The following is a 15,673-nucleotide window of genomic DNA, read 5'->3' as shown; positions in this document are numbered from 1 at the left end:
AGTTTGCCATCGATTTACTATTTGTTCAGTAAGCATCTCTGGTCGAAGTCGGCCTAGGAGGGAGTGCTGGCTGAGTTGTGTCTCGGGGTGGAAAGACAGTTGGTCTGAGATAGTGGAGTTGCGCGGTTCGAGCCGAGTTGTTTGTGACACCGGGTTCCTACGTGAGAGCTGAGCTGGGCTGTTTGTGCCTAGTTGGTCTGCGAAAGCCGCACCCGTCCGACACAGGGAGTTGGCTGTCGGACGAGTGGTGTGTGGGGCGTGTCGGTCGGTCGGTCGGTGGGGTCTGGCCTGGTGGCGTCAGCCAGCCAGCGAGGGCCTCCGGCTGTGCAGTGGGGCAACCCTGTGGCCGTCCAGTCGTCGGCCAGTGGCACCGCGATTCGTCGGCTGGTATGGACTGCCACTTGTCGTTGCCCGCAACCTCGTTCGTCTGCTTCGCCCTGGACCGATCTGCCGGACACGCCACCCCACTGTTTATTTAAAAATTACCATCTCAGGGCACCTCTTGCATCCATTCACCTTACACAAGATGAGTATTAAGTGTGGATTCGTTCATCTACAGTAGTCTGGAAAAGAGTAACCTTGTAGTCACGTTTCTCTAAACTATGGTCTTAAGATATAAATTGCAGTCTTTATTTCTTTGATTTTAAGTTATATTCCAACTTATCACTGAAGTGTTATTTGCATGAAATAATAATCAGTTGAACTGCAGGCCCGATCCTTCCAGTTACTCCTTAACTCCCGATTGTCCGGTTCACAATTGGTAGCAGAGCGTGGTTTCGATCCACGGACCTCTGGGTTATGGGCCCAGCAGGCTTCGACCTTTTTTTCCCACAGCCTGCGCTAGCTCATCGCAACTGTAAATATTGCGTGTAATTTTACGTTTTTGGAAGGAGTTGGGGAGAGTGTTGTACCTAGCTAACCTTCTCTGACATACGCCGCTAGTCAGCACTATAATACGTGTTCAAGGTATTCTCCTTTTCCAGTTTGAAGGGATAGCATTCACTTTATGTGTGCAGGAGGCTTTTCCTGAAATTACAAAAATTACATCAGAAGATTAAGGTTTATCTGAATGTGGAAAACTCTGCAAGGGTACGATATGGTCAATTAGCTAGACACAAATATTCTATTCAAATTTGAAAATTACAATCGAGAAAATCTTGTCCACATTATATTTAATAGTCTATTTGTTATATTGTTACTCTACTGCACATCATACTCAGTAAGTGAAATGAAAGACAACTTACAAGTTAAAAACATTTTGAAGATATGGACTACTAACAGAAACTCCCATTTTCGAAACAGAGAAACTTGTTAAGATATTAAAGAAACTCAGTACGTCTGCAAATATCACGAGTACCACGGTAGAAGGATCTTCCGTTTCAGCGTACATGGTGGTGGATGACTGGCGAAGTATTCCACACGTTACGTAACTAGTTTTAAAAATATACAGAACTTTATTCATCATAAAACTCTCTAACTGAAGAATCAACACTAACACCTAAATATTTGGAACGCGTAACATTTACAAAATCTGTTCCAAACACAACCACATGTTTAAAAACAACAAAAAGAATATAAAATGGCAGAAGCTGGTTGTGGCGGTTTCCAGTGAGCGTTCGTTCGTGTGTGATTCTAAAATCGGTCACTCGAGTGCAACGCCGAGAAGGAAGCAAAACGTGTTCACATGTACACTGCCCTCCAAGTAGAACACTCTACGCTAGACAACGTAAGCACGTTTATACACTCCTGGAAATGGAAAAAAGAACACATTGACACCGGTGTGTCAGACCCACCATACTTGCTCCGGACACTGCGAGAGGGCTGTACAAGCAATGATCACACGCACGGCACAGCGGACACACCAGGAACCGCGGTGTTGGCCGTCGAATGGCGCTAGCTGCGCAGCATTTGTGCACCGCCGCCGTCAGTGTCAGCCAGTTTGCCGTGGCATACGGAGCTCCATCGCAGTCTTTAACACTGGTAGCATGCCGCGACAGCGTGGACGTGAACCGTATGTGCAGTTGACGGACTTTGAGCGAGGGCGTATAGTGGGCATGCGGGAGGCCGGGTGGACGTACCGCCGAATTGCTCAACACGTGGGGCGTGAGGTCTCCACAGTACATCGATGTTGTCGCCAGTGATCGGCGGAAGGTGCACGTGCCCGTCGACCTGGGACCAGACCGCAGCGACGCACGGATGCACGCCAAGACCGTAGGATCCTACGCAGTGCCGTAGGGGACCGCACCGCCACTTCCCAGCAAATTAGGGACACTGTTGCTCCTGGGGTATCGGCGAGGACCATTCGCAACCGTCTCCATGAAGCTGGGCTACGGTCCCGCACACCGTTAGGCCGTCTTCCGCTCACGCCCCAACATCGTGCAGCCCGCCTCCAGTGGTGTCGCGACAGGCGTGAATGGAGGGACGAATGGAGACGTGTCGTCTTCAGCGATGAGAGTCGCTTCTGCCTTGGTGCCAATGATGGTCGTATGCGTGTTTGGCGCCGTGCAGGTGAGCGCCACAATCAGGACTGCATACGACCGAGGCACACAGGGCCAACACCCGGAATCATGGTGTGGGGAGCGATCTCCTACACTGGCCGTACACCACTGGTGATCGTCGAGGGGACACTGAATATTGCACGGTACATCCAAACCGTCATCGAACCCATCGTTCTACCATTCCTAGACCGGCAAGGGAACTTGCTGTTCCAACAGGACAATGCACGTCCGCATGTATCCCGTGCCACCCAACGTGCTCTAGAAGGTGTAAGTCAACTACCCTGGCCAGCAAGATCTCCGGATCTGTCCCCCATTGAGCATGTTTGGGACTGGATGAAGCGTCGTCTCACGCGGTCTGCACGTCCAGCACGAACGCTGTTCCAACTGAGGCGCCAGGTGGAAATGGCATGGCAAGCCGTTCCACAGGAATACATCCAGCATCTCTACGATCGTCTCCATGGGAGAATAGCAGCCTGCATTGCTGCGAAAGGTGGATATACACTGTACTAGTGCCGACATTGTGCATGCTCTGTTGCCTGTGTCTATGTGCCTGTGGTTCTGTCAGTGTGATCATGTGATGTATCTGACCCCAGGAATGTGTCAATAAAGTTTCCCCTTCCTGGGACAATGAATTCACGGTGTTCTTATTTCAATTTCCAGGAGTGTACACTGGGCTGAAGATAGTCATAGGACAGCGTTACGTACATACACAGACGGCCGTAGTGTCGTGTATACAAAGTTTAAAAGGGCGGTACATTAGCGAAGCTGTCATTTGTACTGGGGTGATTCGTGTGAAAAGGTTTGCCACGCGATTGTGACAGCACTGCGGGAGTTGAAGGCTTTCAACGCGGAACGGCAGTTGGAGCTAGACGCATGCGACATTTCAACTCGTAAACTGTTGGGGGATTTAATATTCCGAGATCTACGGTGTCAAGACAATGCGGAGAATACTGCATTTGAGGCACTACTTGGCGCCGCGGACAATGTAGTAGTCGCCAGCACTTACTTAGCGAGCGAGAGCAGCGTCCTTCGCGTAGAGCTGTCGGCGCTAACAGACAAAAACATCCGCAGACATCAAAGCGGGACGTACGACGGACGTCTGCGTCAGGACAGTGTAGTGAAGTGTGGAGTTAATGGGCAGTGGCAGCAGGCGAGGGGCGAGTCTGCGTTTACTGATGCCACGGCATCGCGTGCAGCGCCTCTTCTGCGTTCGTGACCACACCAGCTGGAGCCCAGACGACTGGAGAACCGCGGTGTGGTCAGGTCAGTCCCTATTTCAGTTAGCTAGAGCTGATGGCAGGATTCGAGTGTGGCGCACACCCCACGAAGACGTGGACCCAAGTTGTCAACAAGCCATTCTGCAAGCTGCTGGTCGCTCCATAATGGTGTGGGGTATGTTTACATAGAATGAACTGCCTCCTCTGTCCAGCTAAACCTATCATTGACTAGAAATGGCTCTGTTCGACTACTTTGCAGCGGGTGTCAAGGGTGTGCCGACAGTACCAAACTTCGCGCCAACACAGTGGCCGACGACCGCCACTTAACGATCGAGAGCAGCGGCGTTTGCGTGGAGGTGTCAGTGCTAGCAGACAAGCAATACCGCGTGAAATAAGGGCAGGAATCAACCGGCGCGAGTGGCTTTGCTAACAGCACGACTTCGCTTGCAGCCCCCTACCTAGTCTCGTGACCATATCGGTTGGGACCTGGACGACTGGAAAACCGTGATCTGCTCAGATGAGTCTCGGTTTCAGTTGGTAAGAGATGATGGTAGGGTTGCAGTGTGTTGTAGAGTACACGAAGTCATGCACCGAGGTTGTCAACAAGGCACTGGTCAAGCTGGTGGTGGGCTCCACAAGGGTGTGGGCTGTGTTTACATAGAATGGACTGGGTCCTACGGATGTTCGCTTCTTGGAGACCATTTGCAACCATTCGTGGAATTCATATTCTCAAACAACGACGTAATTTTTGTAGCTGACAATGCGTCACAATACCGGGCCACAACTGTTCGCAGTTTCAAGAACATCCTGTATAATTAGAGCCACCCAGATCCGCTGACATGAATACTATCAAATATTTATGAGACATAATCGAGAGGTGAGTTCGTGAACGATGCAAGGCAGCACTTTCGTAATGATAGACAGCTGTAAAGGCAGCGTGTGCAGACGCGCACTCACCCCGTAGGAGCGGGACAGGCCGACGACGGCGTGCTTGGTGGCCACGTAGACGGGGCAGCCGCCGAGCGCCGCCAGCCCCAGCACCGACGCCACGTTCAGCACGACGCCGCCGCCCCCGCGCGACATCAGCTCCATCGCCAGCTGCGTGCACCGCACCACCGCCGTCTGCCGGGGGAGCGCGCGCCGGTTACAGTCGGGCACGTGCTGCGCGGCGCGGCGCGGCGCACTGCTTCCGTCGATTTCGAGTGTGCTTTCCTGTTTCGTATGCATACGGACCCCCCCGCCCCCTCATGAACCGTGGACCTTGCCGTTAGTGAAGAGGCTTGCGAGCCTCAACGATACAGATAGCCGTACCGGAGGGGTATCTGTTGAGAGGCCAGACAAACGTCTGGTTCCTGAAGAGGGGCAGCAGCCTTTTCAGTAGTTGCACGGGGAACAGTCTGGATGATTGACTGATCTGGCCTTGTAACACTAACCAAAACGGCCTTGCTGTGCTTGTACAGTCAACGGCTGAAAGACAGGGAGAACTACAGCAGTAATTTTTCCCGAGGGCGTGCAGCTTTACTGTATGATTAAATAATGATGGCGTCCTCTTGGGTAAAATATTACGGAGGTAAAATAGTCCCCCATTCGGATCTCCTGGCGGGGACTACTCAAGAGGACGTCGTTATCAGGAGAAAGAAAACTGGCGTTCTACGGATCGGAGCGTGGAATGTCAGATCCCTCAATCGGACAGGTAGGTTAGAAAATTTAAAAAGGGAAATGGATAGGTTAAAGTTAGATATAGTCGGTATTAGTGAAGTTCGGTGGCAGGAGGAACAAGACTTTTGGTCAAGTGAATACAGGGTTATAAATACAAAATCAAATAGGAGTAATGCAGGAGTAGGTTTAATAATGAATAGCAAAATAGGAATGCGGATAACCTACTACAAACAGCATAGTGAATCCATTATTGTGGCCAAGATAGACACGAAACCCATACCTACTACAGTAGTACAAGTTTATATGCCAACTAGCTCTGCAGATGACTAAGAAATTGAAGAAATGTATGATGAGATAAAAGAAATTCTTCAAGTAGTGAAGGGAGACGAAAATTTAATAGTCATCGGTGACTGGAATTCGATAGTAGGAAAGTGGAGAGAATAAACACTGTAGGTGAATATGGATTGGGGTAATAAATGAAAAAGGAAGCCGCCTCGTAGAATTTTGCACAGAGCATAAATTAATCATAGCTAAGACTTGGTTCAAGAATCATAAAAGAAGATCGTATACATGGAAGAAGCCCGGCGATACTAAAAGGTAACAAATAGATTATATAATGGTAAGACAGAGATTTAGGAACCAGGTTTTAAATTGTAAGACATTTCCAGGGGCAGATGTGGGCTCTGACCACAATCTATTGGTTATGAACTGTAGATTAAAACTGAAGAAACTGCAAAAAAGTGGGAATAAGGACATGGGACCTGGGTAAACTGACTAAACCAAATGTTGTACACAGTTTCAGGGAGAGCATAAGGGAACAATTGACAGGAATGGGGGAAAGAAATACGGTAGAAGAAGAATGGATAGCTTTGAGGGATGAAGCAGTGAAGGCAGCAGAGAATCAAGTAGGTAAAAAGACGAGGGCTAGTAGCAATCCTTGGGTAACAGAAGACATATTAATTTAGTTGATGGAAGGAGAAAATATAAAAATGCAGAAAGTGAAAGACGCGAAGAAGCGAAAAGGAATACAAACGTCTTAAAAATGAGATCGACAGCAAGTGCAAATGTAAGGATGTAGAGGGCTGGCTTCACATCCTACCCTCCTTAAAAAAAATAAATAAATAAAAATAAAAAAACCACTCGCAATTAATACTGGCTGTGATTATTTGTGACGGAAAGAATAAAGACTAAGAACTTAGAAGTTCTCATTTAAATAATTAAAAATATTAGAGAAAGTTCTCTTTAAATAATAAAAAATATGACTGACGTGCTGTTTCTAATTGTAAGATCTGAGCTGTAGTAATAAATAAACTGTCATATTGTGAGGGCAAACCTGCATTGTAATAACATTTAACTGCAGCAAGGAAAAGAGAAATATTTCATACTGTAAATGTTATCAATGTGACTGCAAGAATTTTGAAGTGTACAAACTGCCTGAACAATGAACCTTGACATGAAACCTACAGCAATCGGTTTTGCAAAATTGATCACAAAAAGTGTCTCTGAATGACATAAGTTGGCCTTGCTTGAATTAAAAAAATCAAAATATTTAGTCTTCATCTCTATTCTGCGCAAATCTGGATAACGTGTTGCAGTGCTGCTCTGTCTTGCGCGCCGCTGTGCTGAAGCTGCAAATTACTGTGCCTACGCAGCGATCCACGGGAGGTGCAATGACTTGCAAATCTAAGTATTTTCCGAACACACTTGGTTCCATGATCAATAAAAAAATAATAAGAGAAAGGTTGGAAAAAATGAAATATGCACATAAAAAAGTGCTCATGGCTGATTTTAAATTTAATGAACTTCTTAACATCCAAACAATACAGTTTCCTATCTCTCAAATCTAGCAACTCTCAGTACAATAACCAAGTTAGTCCGATGGCGCAGCAATAGCAAAATAAAAAGTTATTATAATATTTACCTTTGACAATCCATTAGACTTCGTCCTCCACAAATCAGTTTCCGTTACAATCTTGAAATAATCTTGTGCATTAAACACATTGATAAACTGAGACTTTACATTTGAAACATAACATTGCCATTGCTTACTCGCTCTAATACTGCTTAACATTGTCTGACTCACTTCAGAGTTACTAACCTAACTTCTGCGATACCGCTTTACAACATCGCTGCTCGCTCACAGTCGATTCAGATACCAAAATTATACCTGGCACCTATCAAAGTGTTCAGAAATTTTGCACTCTTTATTGCGTATTAGCTAATAACTCTCTCTTTTGCGGCTCAAATGGCTCTAAGCACTATGGGACTTAACATCTGAGGTCATCAGTCCCCTAGAACTTAGAACTACTTAAACCTAACTAACCTAAAGACATCACACACATCCATGCCCGAGGCAGGATTCGAACCTGCGACCGTGGCGGTCGCACGGTTCCAGACTGTAGCGCCTAGAACCGCTCGGGGCATGGGTGTGTGTGCGTGTTTGTCCTCAGAATAATTTAGGTTAAGTAGTGTGCAAGCTTAGGGACTGATGACCTTAGCAGTTAAGTCCCATAAGATTTCACACACTTTTTTTTATCAGTACAACAGTACATTCTTTACTCGTTGGGCGTTCTAATGTCTTCTTCTCTACAGACCCGAAGACAATGCCAGAGAGATCTCTTCGTATTTGATTAACTTCTCATGGTTGGGATTCACAGTCATATAATATGACTATGATGTCTCTTCGTATTTGTTCGTTCATTGCATTACACATTTTTCTGTTGAGCTCTGCCACATGTAATTAGCCGCCATTATAAGAGGCATAATTACCTGATTAAGACGCTGGAAAAGATTCCAAAGTCAAACTTATTTATTATTCTTCAGTTGAAACTTCCGGGCTGAGAGGCCGTGGTCGATGTGTAAAATTTCCACCTGACGTTTCGTCTCCATCTGCGGGAGACATCTTCTGAGGTGGTCCGGCTACTCGCACTGAGGCTGCTGGTACTCTCGCATTTACAGAGCGCATAGAGGGCACCACCATTCGTCACGTGATGCCGACGGTATGCCTATCTTTGGAAGGCGTCATCATTCTCGATTAAAAGTAATCGATTGTCATTCTGCTGGCGCAACGTCGACATCCATTATTTGTCTAACTTTAAAACTTTCTCTTTTCTATTAAAAATGTTATGGTGTTTGTGAATCTCTATTGCTTCTCTATACATGCGCGCATGATAATGGGATGTTCGTGCTAGAACGCTTGTCTCATTAAATTTAATTTCGTGCTTTCCATCTCCAATAACATGCTCAGCTACGGAAGATTTTTCGATGTGTCCTAAGCGACGGTTTCTTTTATGTTCGGCTAAGCGGGTGTTTAAACTTATTTTCGTTGTTCCAATATATACTTGTCCACAACTGCAAGGAATTTTGTATACCCCAGGTGTTGCTAGGGGGTGTCGGGCGTCTTTTGCAGTTCTTAAATATTGCTTAATCTTCTTGCTGGGTCTGAAGATTGTTTCGATCCCACGCTTGGCCAGAACTTGCCCGATACGGTCCGTGACTTTATTAATGAACGGTAGGAAAACTTTTTCAGTAGGTGACCGTAGTTGCTCTGGACTTCTGGCTTCCTTTCTTCTTGGATGGAGGGCTCGATCAATTTCCTTGCTGGTATATCCGTTTTTCATGAAGGCTGACCGTAAGTGATTTAGTTCATTTTGTAAGTAAGCCGGCTTGCACATTTTGTTGGCTGTGTCCACCAAGGTTTTCATGACACCTCTTTTTTGCCTAGGATGATGGTTAGATTCCTTGTGGAGGTATCGATCCGTGTGAGTGTTATTTCTATATACCTTGTGACCCAGCGTCCCATCCACCCGTTTAATCACCGACACATCCAGGAAGCTGAGTTGACCGTTGCTCTCTTTCTCCATCGTAAACTGTATCTTGGGGTTAATGCTGTTCAGATGCACCAAGAAGACATCCAACTCTTCTTCACCATGAATCCACACTACAGATGTGTCATCAACATAGCGGTACCATTTATCTTGCTTTTTTACTGGCAGTCTGCAGCGCTCGGTGTTCGAAGATCTCCATAAATAAATTGGCAACAGCTGGGCTGAGAGGGCTTCCCGTCGCCACGCCGTCGATCTGTTCGTAAAACTCTTTGTTGTACTGGAAATAAGTTGTCGTCAGGCAGTGTTTAAATGAAGCCACTATGACAGTCGTAAAAATACACTCCTGGAAATTGAAATAAGAACACCGTGAATTCATTGTCCCAGGAAGGGGAAACTTTATTGACACATTCCTGGGGTCAGATACATCACATGATCACACTGACAGAACCACAGGCACATAGACACAGGCAACAGAGCATGCACAATGTCGGCACTAGTACAGTGTATATCCACCTTTCGCAGCAATGCAGGCTGCTATTCTCCCATGGAGACGATCGTAGAGATGCTGGATGTAGTCCTGTGGAACAGCTTGCCATGCCATTTCCACCTGGCGCCTCAGTTGGACCAGCGTTCGTGCTGGACGTGCAGACCGCGTGAGACGACGCTTCATCCAGTCCCAAACATGCTCAATGGGGGACAGATCCGGAGATCTTGCTGGCCAGGGTAGTTGACTTACACCTTCTAGAGCACGTTGGGTGGCACGGGATACATGCGGACGTGCATTGTCCTGTTGGAACAGCAAGTTCCCTTGCTGGTCTAGGAATGGTAGAACGATGGGTTCGATGACGGTTTGGATGTACCGTGCACTATTCAGTGTCCCCTCGGCGATCACCAGTGGTGTACGGCCAGTGTAGGAGATCGCTCCCCACACCATGATGCCGGGTGTTGGCCCTGTGTGTCTCGGTCGTATGCAGTCCTGATTGTGGCGCTCACCTGCACGGCGCCAAACACGCATACGACCATCATTGGCACCAAGGCAGAAGCGACTCTCATCGCTGAAGACGACACGTCTCCATTCGTGCCTCCATTCACGCCTGTCGCGAAACCACTGGAGGCGGGCTGCACGATGTTGGGGCGTGAGCGGAAGACGGCCTAACGGTGTGCGGGACCGTAGCCCAGCTTCATGGAGACGGTTGCGAATGGTCCTCGCCGATACCCCAGGAGCAACAGTGTCCCTAATTTGCTGGGAAGTGGCGGTGCGGTCCCCTACGGCACTGCGTAGGATCCTACGGTCTTGGCGTGCATCCGTGCGTCGCTGCGGTCCGGTCCCAGGTCGACGGGCACGTGCACCTTCCGCCGACCACTGGCGACAACATCGATGTACTGTGGAGACCTCACGCCCCACGTGTTGAGCAATTCGGCGGTACGTCCACCCGGCCTCCCGCATGCCCACTATACGCTCTCGCTCAAAGTCCGTCAACTGCACATACGGTTCACGTCCACGCTGTCGCGGCATGCTACCAGTGTTAAAGACTGCGATGGAGCTCCGTATGCCACGGCAAACTGGCTGACACTGACGGCGGCGGTGCACAAATGCTGCGCAGCTAGCGCCATTCGACGGCCAACACCGCGGTTCCTGGTGTGTCCGCTGTGCCGTGCGTGTGATCATTGCTTGTACAGCCCTCTCGCAGTGTCCGGAGCAAGTATGGTGGGTCTGACACACCGGTGTCAATGTGTTCTTTTTTCCATTTCCAGGAGTGTATCTGCTATATATGAAATAGCTTCGTTTACAGGCACCATGGTAAACAATGACACTACATCGAAGCTCACAAGAATATCACTTGGGCTGACGTTAATCTCCCTCATTTTTTCAATAAAATGCGCCGAGTTTTTAATGTTACTGTCCGTTCTGCCGATGTGTGGTTGCAGCAAGCAGGCGAGATTTCTGGCCACCTCTTGTACTGGAGACCCTATGGCACTCACCATCGGTTTCAACCTGTGGTTTATGTACCTTTGGGAGTCCACAAAGTGTGGGTGTATAAGCTTCCCTTTTGCAGAGTTGTTTTTTAGCATCCGAAGAAAGAGAAGATTGTTTTACTAGTTGATTGGTATTTCTCAAAATTTTGGTTGTAGGATCCTTCTGATACGTAGTGGAAGGTGGAAATTTTATACTTCGACCACGGCCTCTCAGGCCGGAAGTTGCAACTGAAGACAACACCGGCCGTGAAAGCCTACACTGTATGATTATTTATTATTGTATATAAGTTCATGTCTGGGACTCTGATAACACAGAACTACGAAAGAGTTTTTTGAAAAACCTTTTTTACTTTGTTAACTGATCTTTATAGATTTTTATGAGCTGAATCCAAATCTAGTCTTAGTTTTTTTTGTATCATCCATAGTTTTCGAGCAATATGGTTTTTACTATATAGTATAAAAATCCTATGCTATACGGTAAACGGGGAAATTAATGAAACGCTTTGTAACAACATAAGCATGGTTTACTTTTACGGTAAGCTACTTAAAACAATGATATATGTTAACAGAGGTTTCACGTGTCAGCTGAAATTGGTTTGTATTTTTTTTTCTCTTTTATCTTTGAAGCTTCTTGTGCAGCTTTTTCTACGATGAGTCGCTTGCTGACCTTCTCGATGAACTGACCAACAGTTGTCCCCCAACATGTTGGTGTTCCATCGGCCTGGGTAGCGTTTTTCCGTCACTTTAATGTCCTGGTGAAAACACTCTCCTCGCTCCACACTAACATCTCCCATATTGTCCGAGAAGTAATCAAGGTGACTGTTCGAAAAGTGAATTTTTAGGCTCATGAAGCATCCTAAAGTTTTAAACTTCTTTAACATTGTAGCTGTAACAAACATATTCTAGGTCTTTTTCATGTCCTACGAACTTTGTAACGACTTGCTTGAATGACACCCATGCTTCTTTCTCATTTAAGGTCATTATGGATTCAAAGTTAACATCAAACATCAATTTCCTAATGTCAGGTCCGACAAAGACGCCTTCTTTTAGTTTAGCTTCTGAAAGGTTTGGAAACGTTTGGCAGAGATACTTAAAACATCGTCCATCTTTAGGCAAAGCCTTTACAAACTGTTTCATTAGGTCTAACTTTATATGTAGAGATGGTAGGAGTACGTTTTTTGGATCTACAAGGTTTTGCGTATGATGTTCTTCTCACCAGGTTTTAAAGACCCCCTCACAGGCCAGTTCTTTCTGAACCAGTGTTGATCCCTAGCCTTACTGTCCCATTCACACAAGAAACATGGAAATTTGGTAAAGCCACCTTGCTGACTAAGGAGCATGCATGTTTCTTTTAGATCGCCACATATCATCGAACCATGAGCAGAATAGCCTATTTCATGTAGCGCTATTTCTAGGTTTTCATAGCTTTCTTTCATATGTACAGAATGTACAACATGTATAGATGCATACATGTTACCATTGTGTAATAAAACAGCCTTTAAACTAGTTTTGGATGAATCAATGAACAACCTCCAGTCTTCCTTTTTGTATTCAATACGAGACTCATTCATCAGACTGGGGATGTCTGAGCAGTGCACTAAATCACCTACCTGTTGAAAAAACTTGGAAAATTGCTGGTCTCTTTTTCTTTACGCTGGTTCCAACTGCGAATAAGTTCTTTTCTTTTAATCTGGAGCCAAGCAATTCAGCTTTTTCTTTTGTTAAGCCCAGATCCCTAACCAAATCATTAAGCTCGGTCTGAGTAAACAATTTGGGCTCTAGACTTTCTGTATTATAATGGAATTAACCATCATCTGGTTCATCTAAATCGCATTGTACATCAGAAAATACTTCATTTGGAAAAGTATTTAAATCATCCGGTGGTTCAGGAACTGGCAAATCTACAGCATGACCTATTGGTCAGATGGCAGATGGAAGGTTAGGGTAGCTTATTACCTTCTCGTTTTTCGAATTATGACCAGTAATATCAACACTGCAAAAGTAGTCATCATTAGAATGATTTCTTGGTTCCCTCCATATCATAGGACAGCAAATCTAAAGGCTTTTTTCTACTTTTTGGACCATTTTTGTGACCTTCAACACGCAGATAACATACCTTATGCGGCGCCCAATATTTATCTTGGTCACCAAGTTTAGATCCAAAGTATGATAGATAAACCTTTTTCACAAAGTCTGTAATGTTTCTTTGGTGTTTTTAATCACAAATTCACCACAAATATAACAAAAACTGTCAGCAGAGTTTTTACAACCACGATTAGATATTGTACTGAGCACATCTACAGGAAACGGGAAAGTGAGGTTAGGTTGACAATAAACAAAACATCATTTGTAAACACAAAAATAGAATCGACCTTTTTTCCCAGCAAATGTTTTTCAGCAGTGCTACCTACGTCATCTACATTCATTGCACCTCCTTTTTAAATTATTTTTCTTTAAGAAATCTCTTAATTTAATAAATTTAACTGTAAAATGTGAAGAAATGATCGGTGATACAGTTTTTTAAGTATCGTATTTGGGTTTCCCACCCTAAAAAGCGTAAGAATAACGTCGTTTCAGCAAAAACGTTTTTCCATCGTTGGCCTGTGTAATTTATGTGCTGAAAATAAAACAAAAGGTAAAGGAAATTCTTCTTTCGTTATTTCACTGAGTGACTAATCAATCAAGAGTTTTATGTTCCCAGATTAATCTGCTATGTACCAATGGAAGCAAAGAATTACTCTCCTCATATTTCAGACTTTCAGATTGCTCTCCACCCAAACAGGGTACAAAATAGGGAATAAGTAGTATGTGTAAGTAGTGTGTGTGTGTGTGTGTGTGTGTGTGTGTGTGTGTGTGTGTGTGTGTGTGTGTGTTTTACTGAATGTAACATCTGGAAGAGCAATGTGGCTGTACATAACTAAGAAGTGAGCAGTGTTGTAACATGTCTAAAAGAGCATCACGGCTGTGTACACAAGTAATTTAGTGCTATAACGTAAAATCAAATAGAGCAATGGAGCTGTCCATACGTATAACTGAGCAGTGTAACGTAACATCTTAACGAGCAACGCTGCTTTGTACACAAGTAAGTCAGCACTGCAACATATCATTTAAAAGACCAACGTGGCTGAGTATACAAGTACGGGAGCACTGTGACGTCACGTCTGAAAGAGCAATGTGGCTGTCTATACAAGTAAGTACTGTAATGTGCATAAGAGGAGAGCGGCTATATGCAAAAATAAGTGAGCACTGTGAAATTACACCTAGAAAAATGTGGGAAGGACAGTGGGTGTCAAACGGCTGATGAATATGGGGTCATTCTCTGTTGTCATCTTTATATTAGCGCAGAGAGGTCAGTCAATGACATTTTGGTGTTTTAGTAGCATACGGTAGCTTCAGAACACCAGTACTTTAATTTTTATATCTTTGGTTGCTAAACTTTTTTTGTTTAATTTTTACTGGAGGAAGGCATAGTGACGTCATTCAAAACATCTTACCTAAATGACCTGAGCACACTGAGACAAATGTTACAGACTGTTATTCGGTCTCACATAGTAAGGGCACCCATCTCACTTGTAGAGACTCGGCCAGCTGACGGACGGCCATCAGAAAAGGCCAAAGGAGTTCCTTAGCCTGCTTCTGACAGTACTCTTTCGCCATCAGCTGTCCTTGAAAGCATTTTACTCGTCTCCGTATGCACGGAATCTTCGGAGTACTACATGAGACGAGATGAAGCTGAAATATTACGTACAGGCGCAGATAGAGTGCTAGAGACACATGCCACTGGCACCAACGCCGGCCAACAACCTCCAGCCTGGGAACAGTATCCCATTCCACCTGCTGCGCCGTCCATAGGTGGCTTCAGGACACTATACCACCGCTGCCCTTTATCACTTAGAGGCGTATCTGCTTAACATTGATGAAACCTACAAATTTCTACAAAACCGAACAGGAACAACACAAGAACACATTGAAAAGCATTTAAAAATACAATACTCACCAAAAGAAGGTCATGACTAACAATGAAACTAACAACAGATAAAAACAATGTGCAATAACTGCTGATAAAGCAGCGGAAAAATGCAGCTGGCTGTAGATACAGGGTGAGTCAGGAGGAAAGGTACATGCTTTGAAGGGTGATAGTATTAGTGATTCTGAACAAAAACCATCATATGGACGTATGTCCTATTCCGAATGGTTTCAGAGATAGAACACATTGTACGTTTTTCTTTAATAACTCGAAATCTGCACCGTCCAGAGGAAACGTGTGCAGTACAATCTATATTAAAGTTCCTACACAAAAGGTCTTATTCATTTTTTTCTCTAGAACTAATGGTTTGCCCGAAGAGAGTGCCAGAATGTTGAAAAACTAGCTTCATGCGCATGCGCTGTAGCTTACGTACATTTTGTAGGCCAATGTGAAGTGGCATATTGAGGAAGAAAGTTGAGATAAACAGTTTGATACGGGACACTTGTGGTCTATAAGTCGGAAAACTAC

General features: G+C 45.2%; 1 protein-coding gene across 1 annotated transcript in view; it reads right to left on the bottom strand.

Annotated features, from left to right (window-relative positions):
* LOC126092937 (15-hydroxyprostaglandin dehydrogenase [NAD(+)]-like) overlaps nucleotides 1-15,673 on the bottom strand; it is a 137,958-nt gene that overhangs the window by 52,298 nt on the left and 69,987 nt on the right. The window contains exon 4 of the mRNA XM_049908668.1: nucleotides 4,673-4,837. Coding sequence (XP_049764625.1) covers nucleotides 4,673-4,837 — 165 coding nt within the window. The remainder of the gene's footprint in view (nucleotides 1-4,672; nucleotides 4,838-15,673) is intronic.

This window comes from Schistocerca cancellata, chromosome 7 (genome assembly GCF_023864275.1).
Source record: "Schistocerca cancellata isolate TAMUIC-IGC-003103 chromosome 7, iqSchCanc2.1, whole genome shotgun sequence".
Lineage (NCBI taxonomy): Eukaryota > Metazoa > Arthropoda > Insecta > Orthoptera > Acrididae > Schistocerca > Schistocerca cancellata.
Note: the sequence above shows the minus strand (reverse complement) of the source record. Positions and strands in the feature narration are given on the sequence as shown.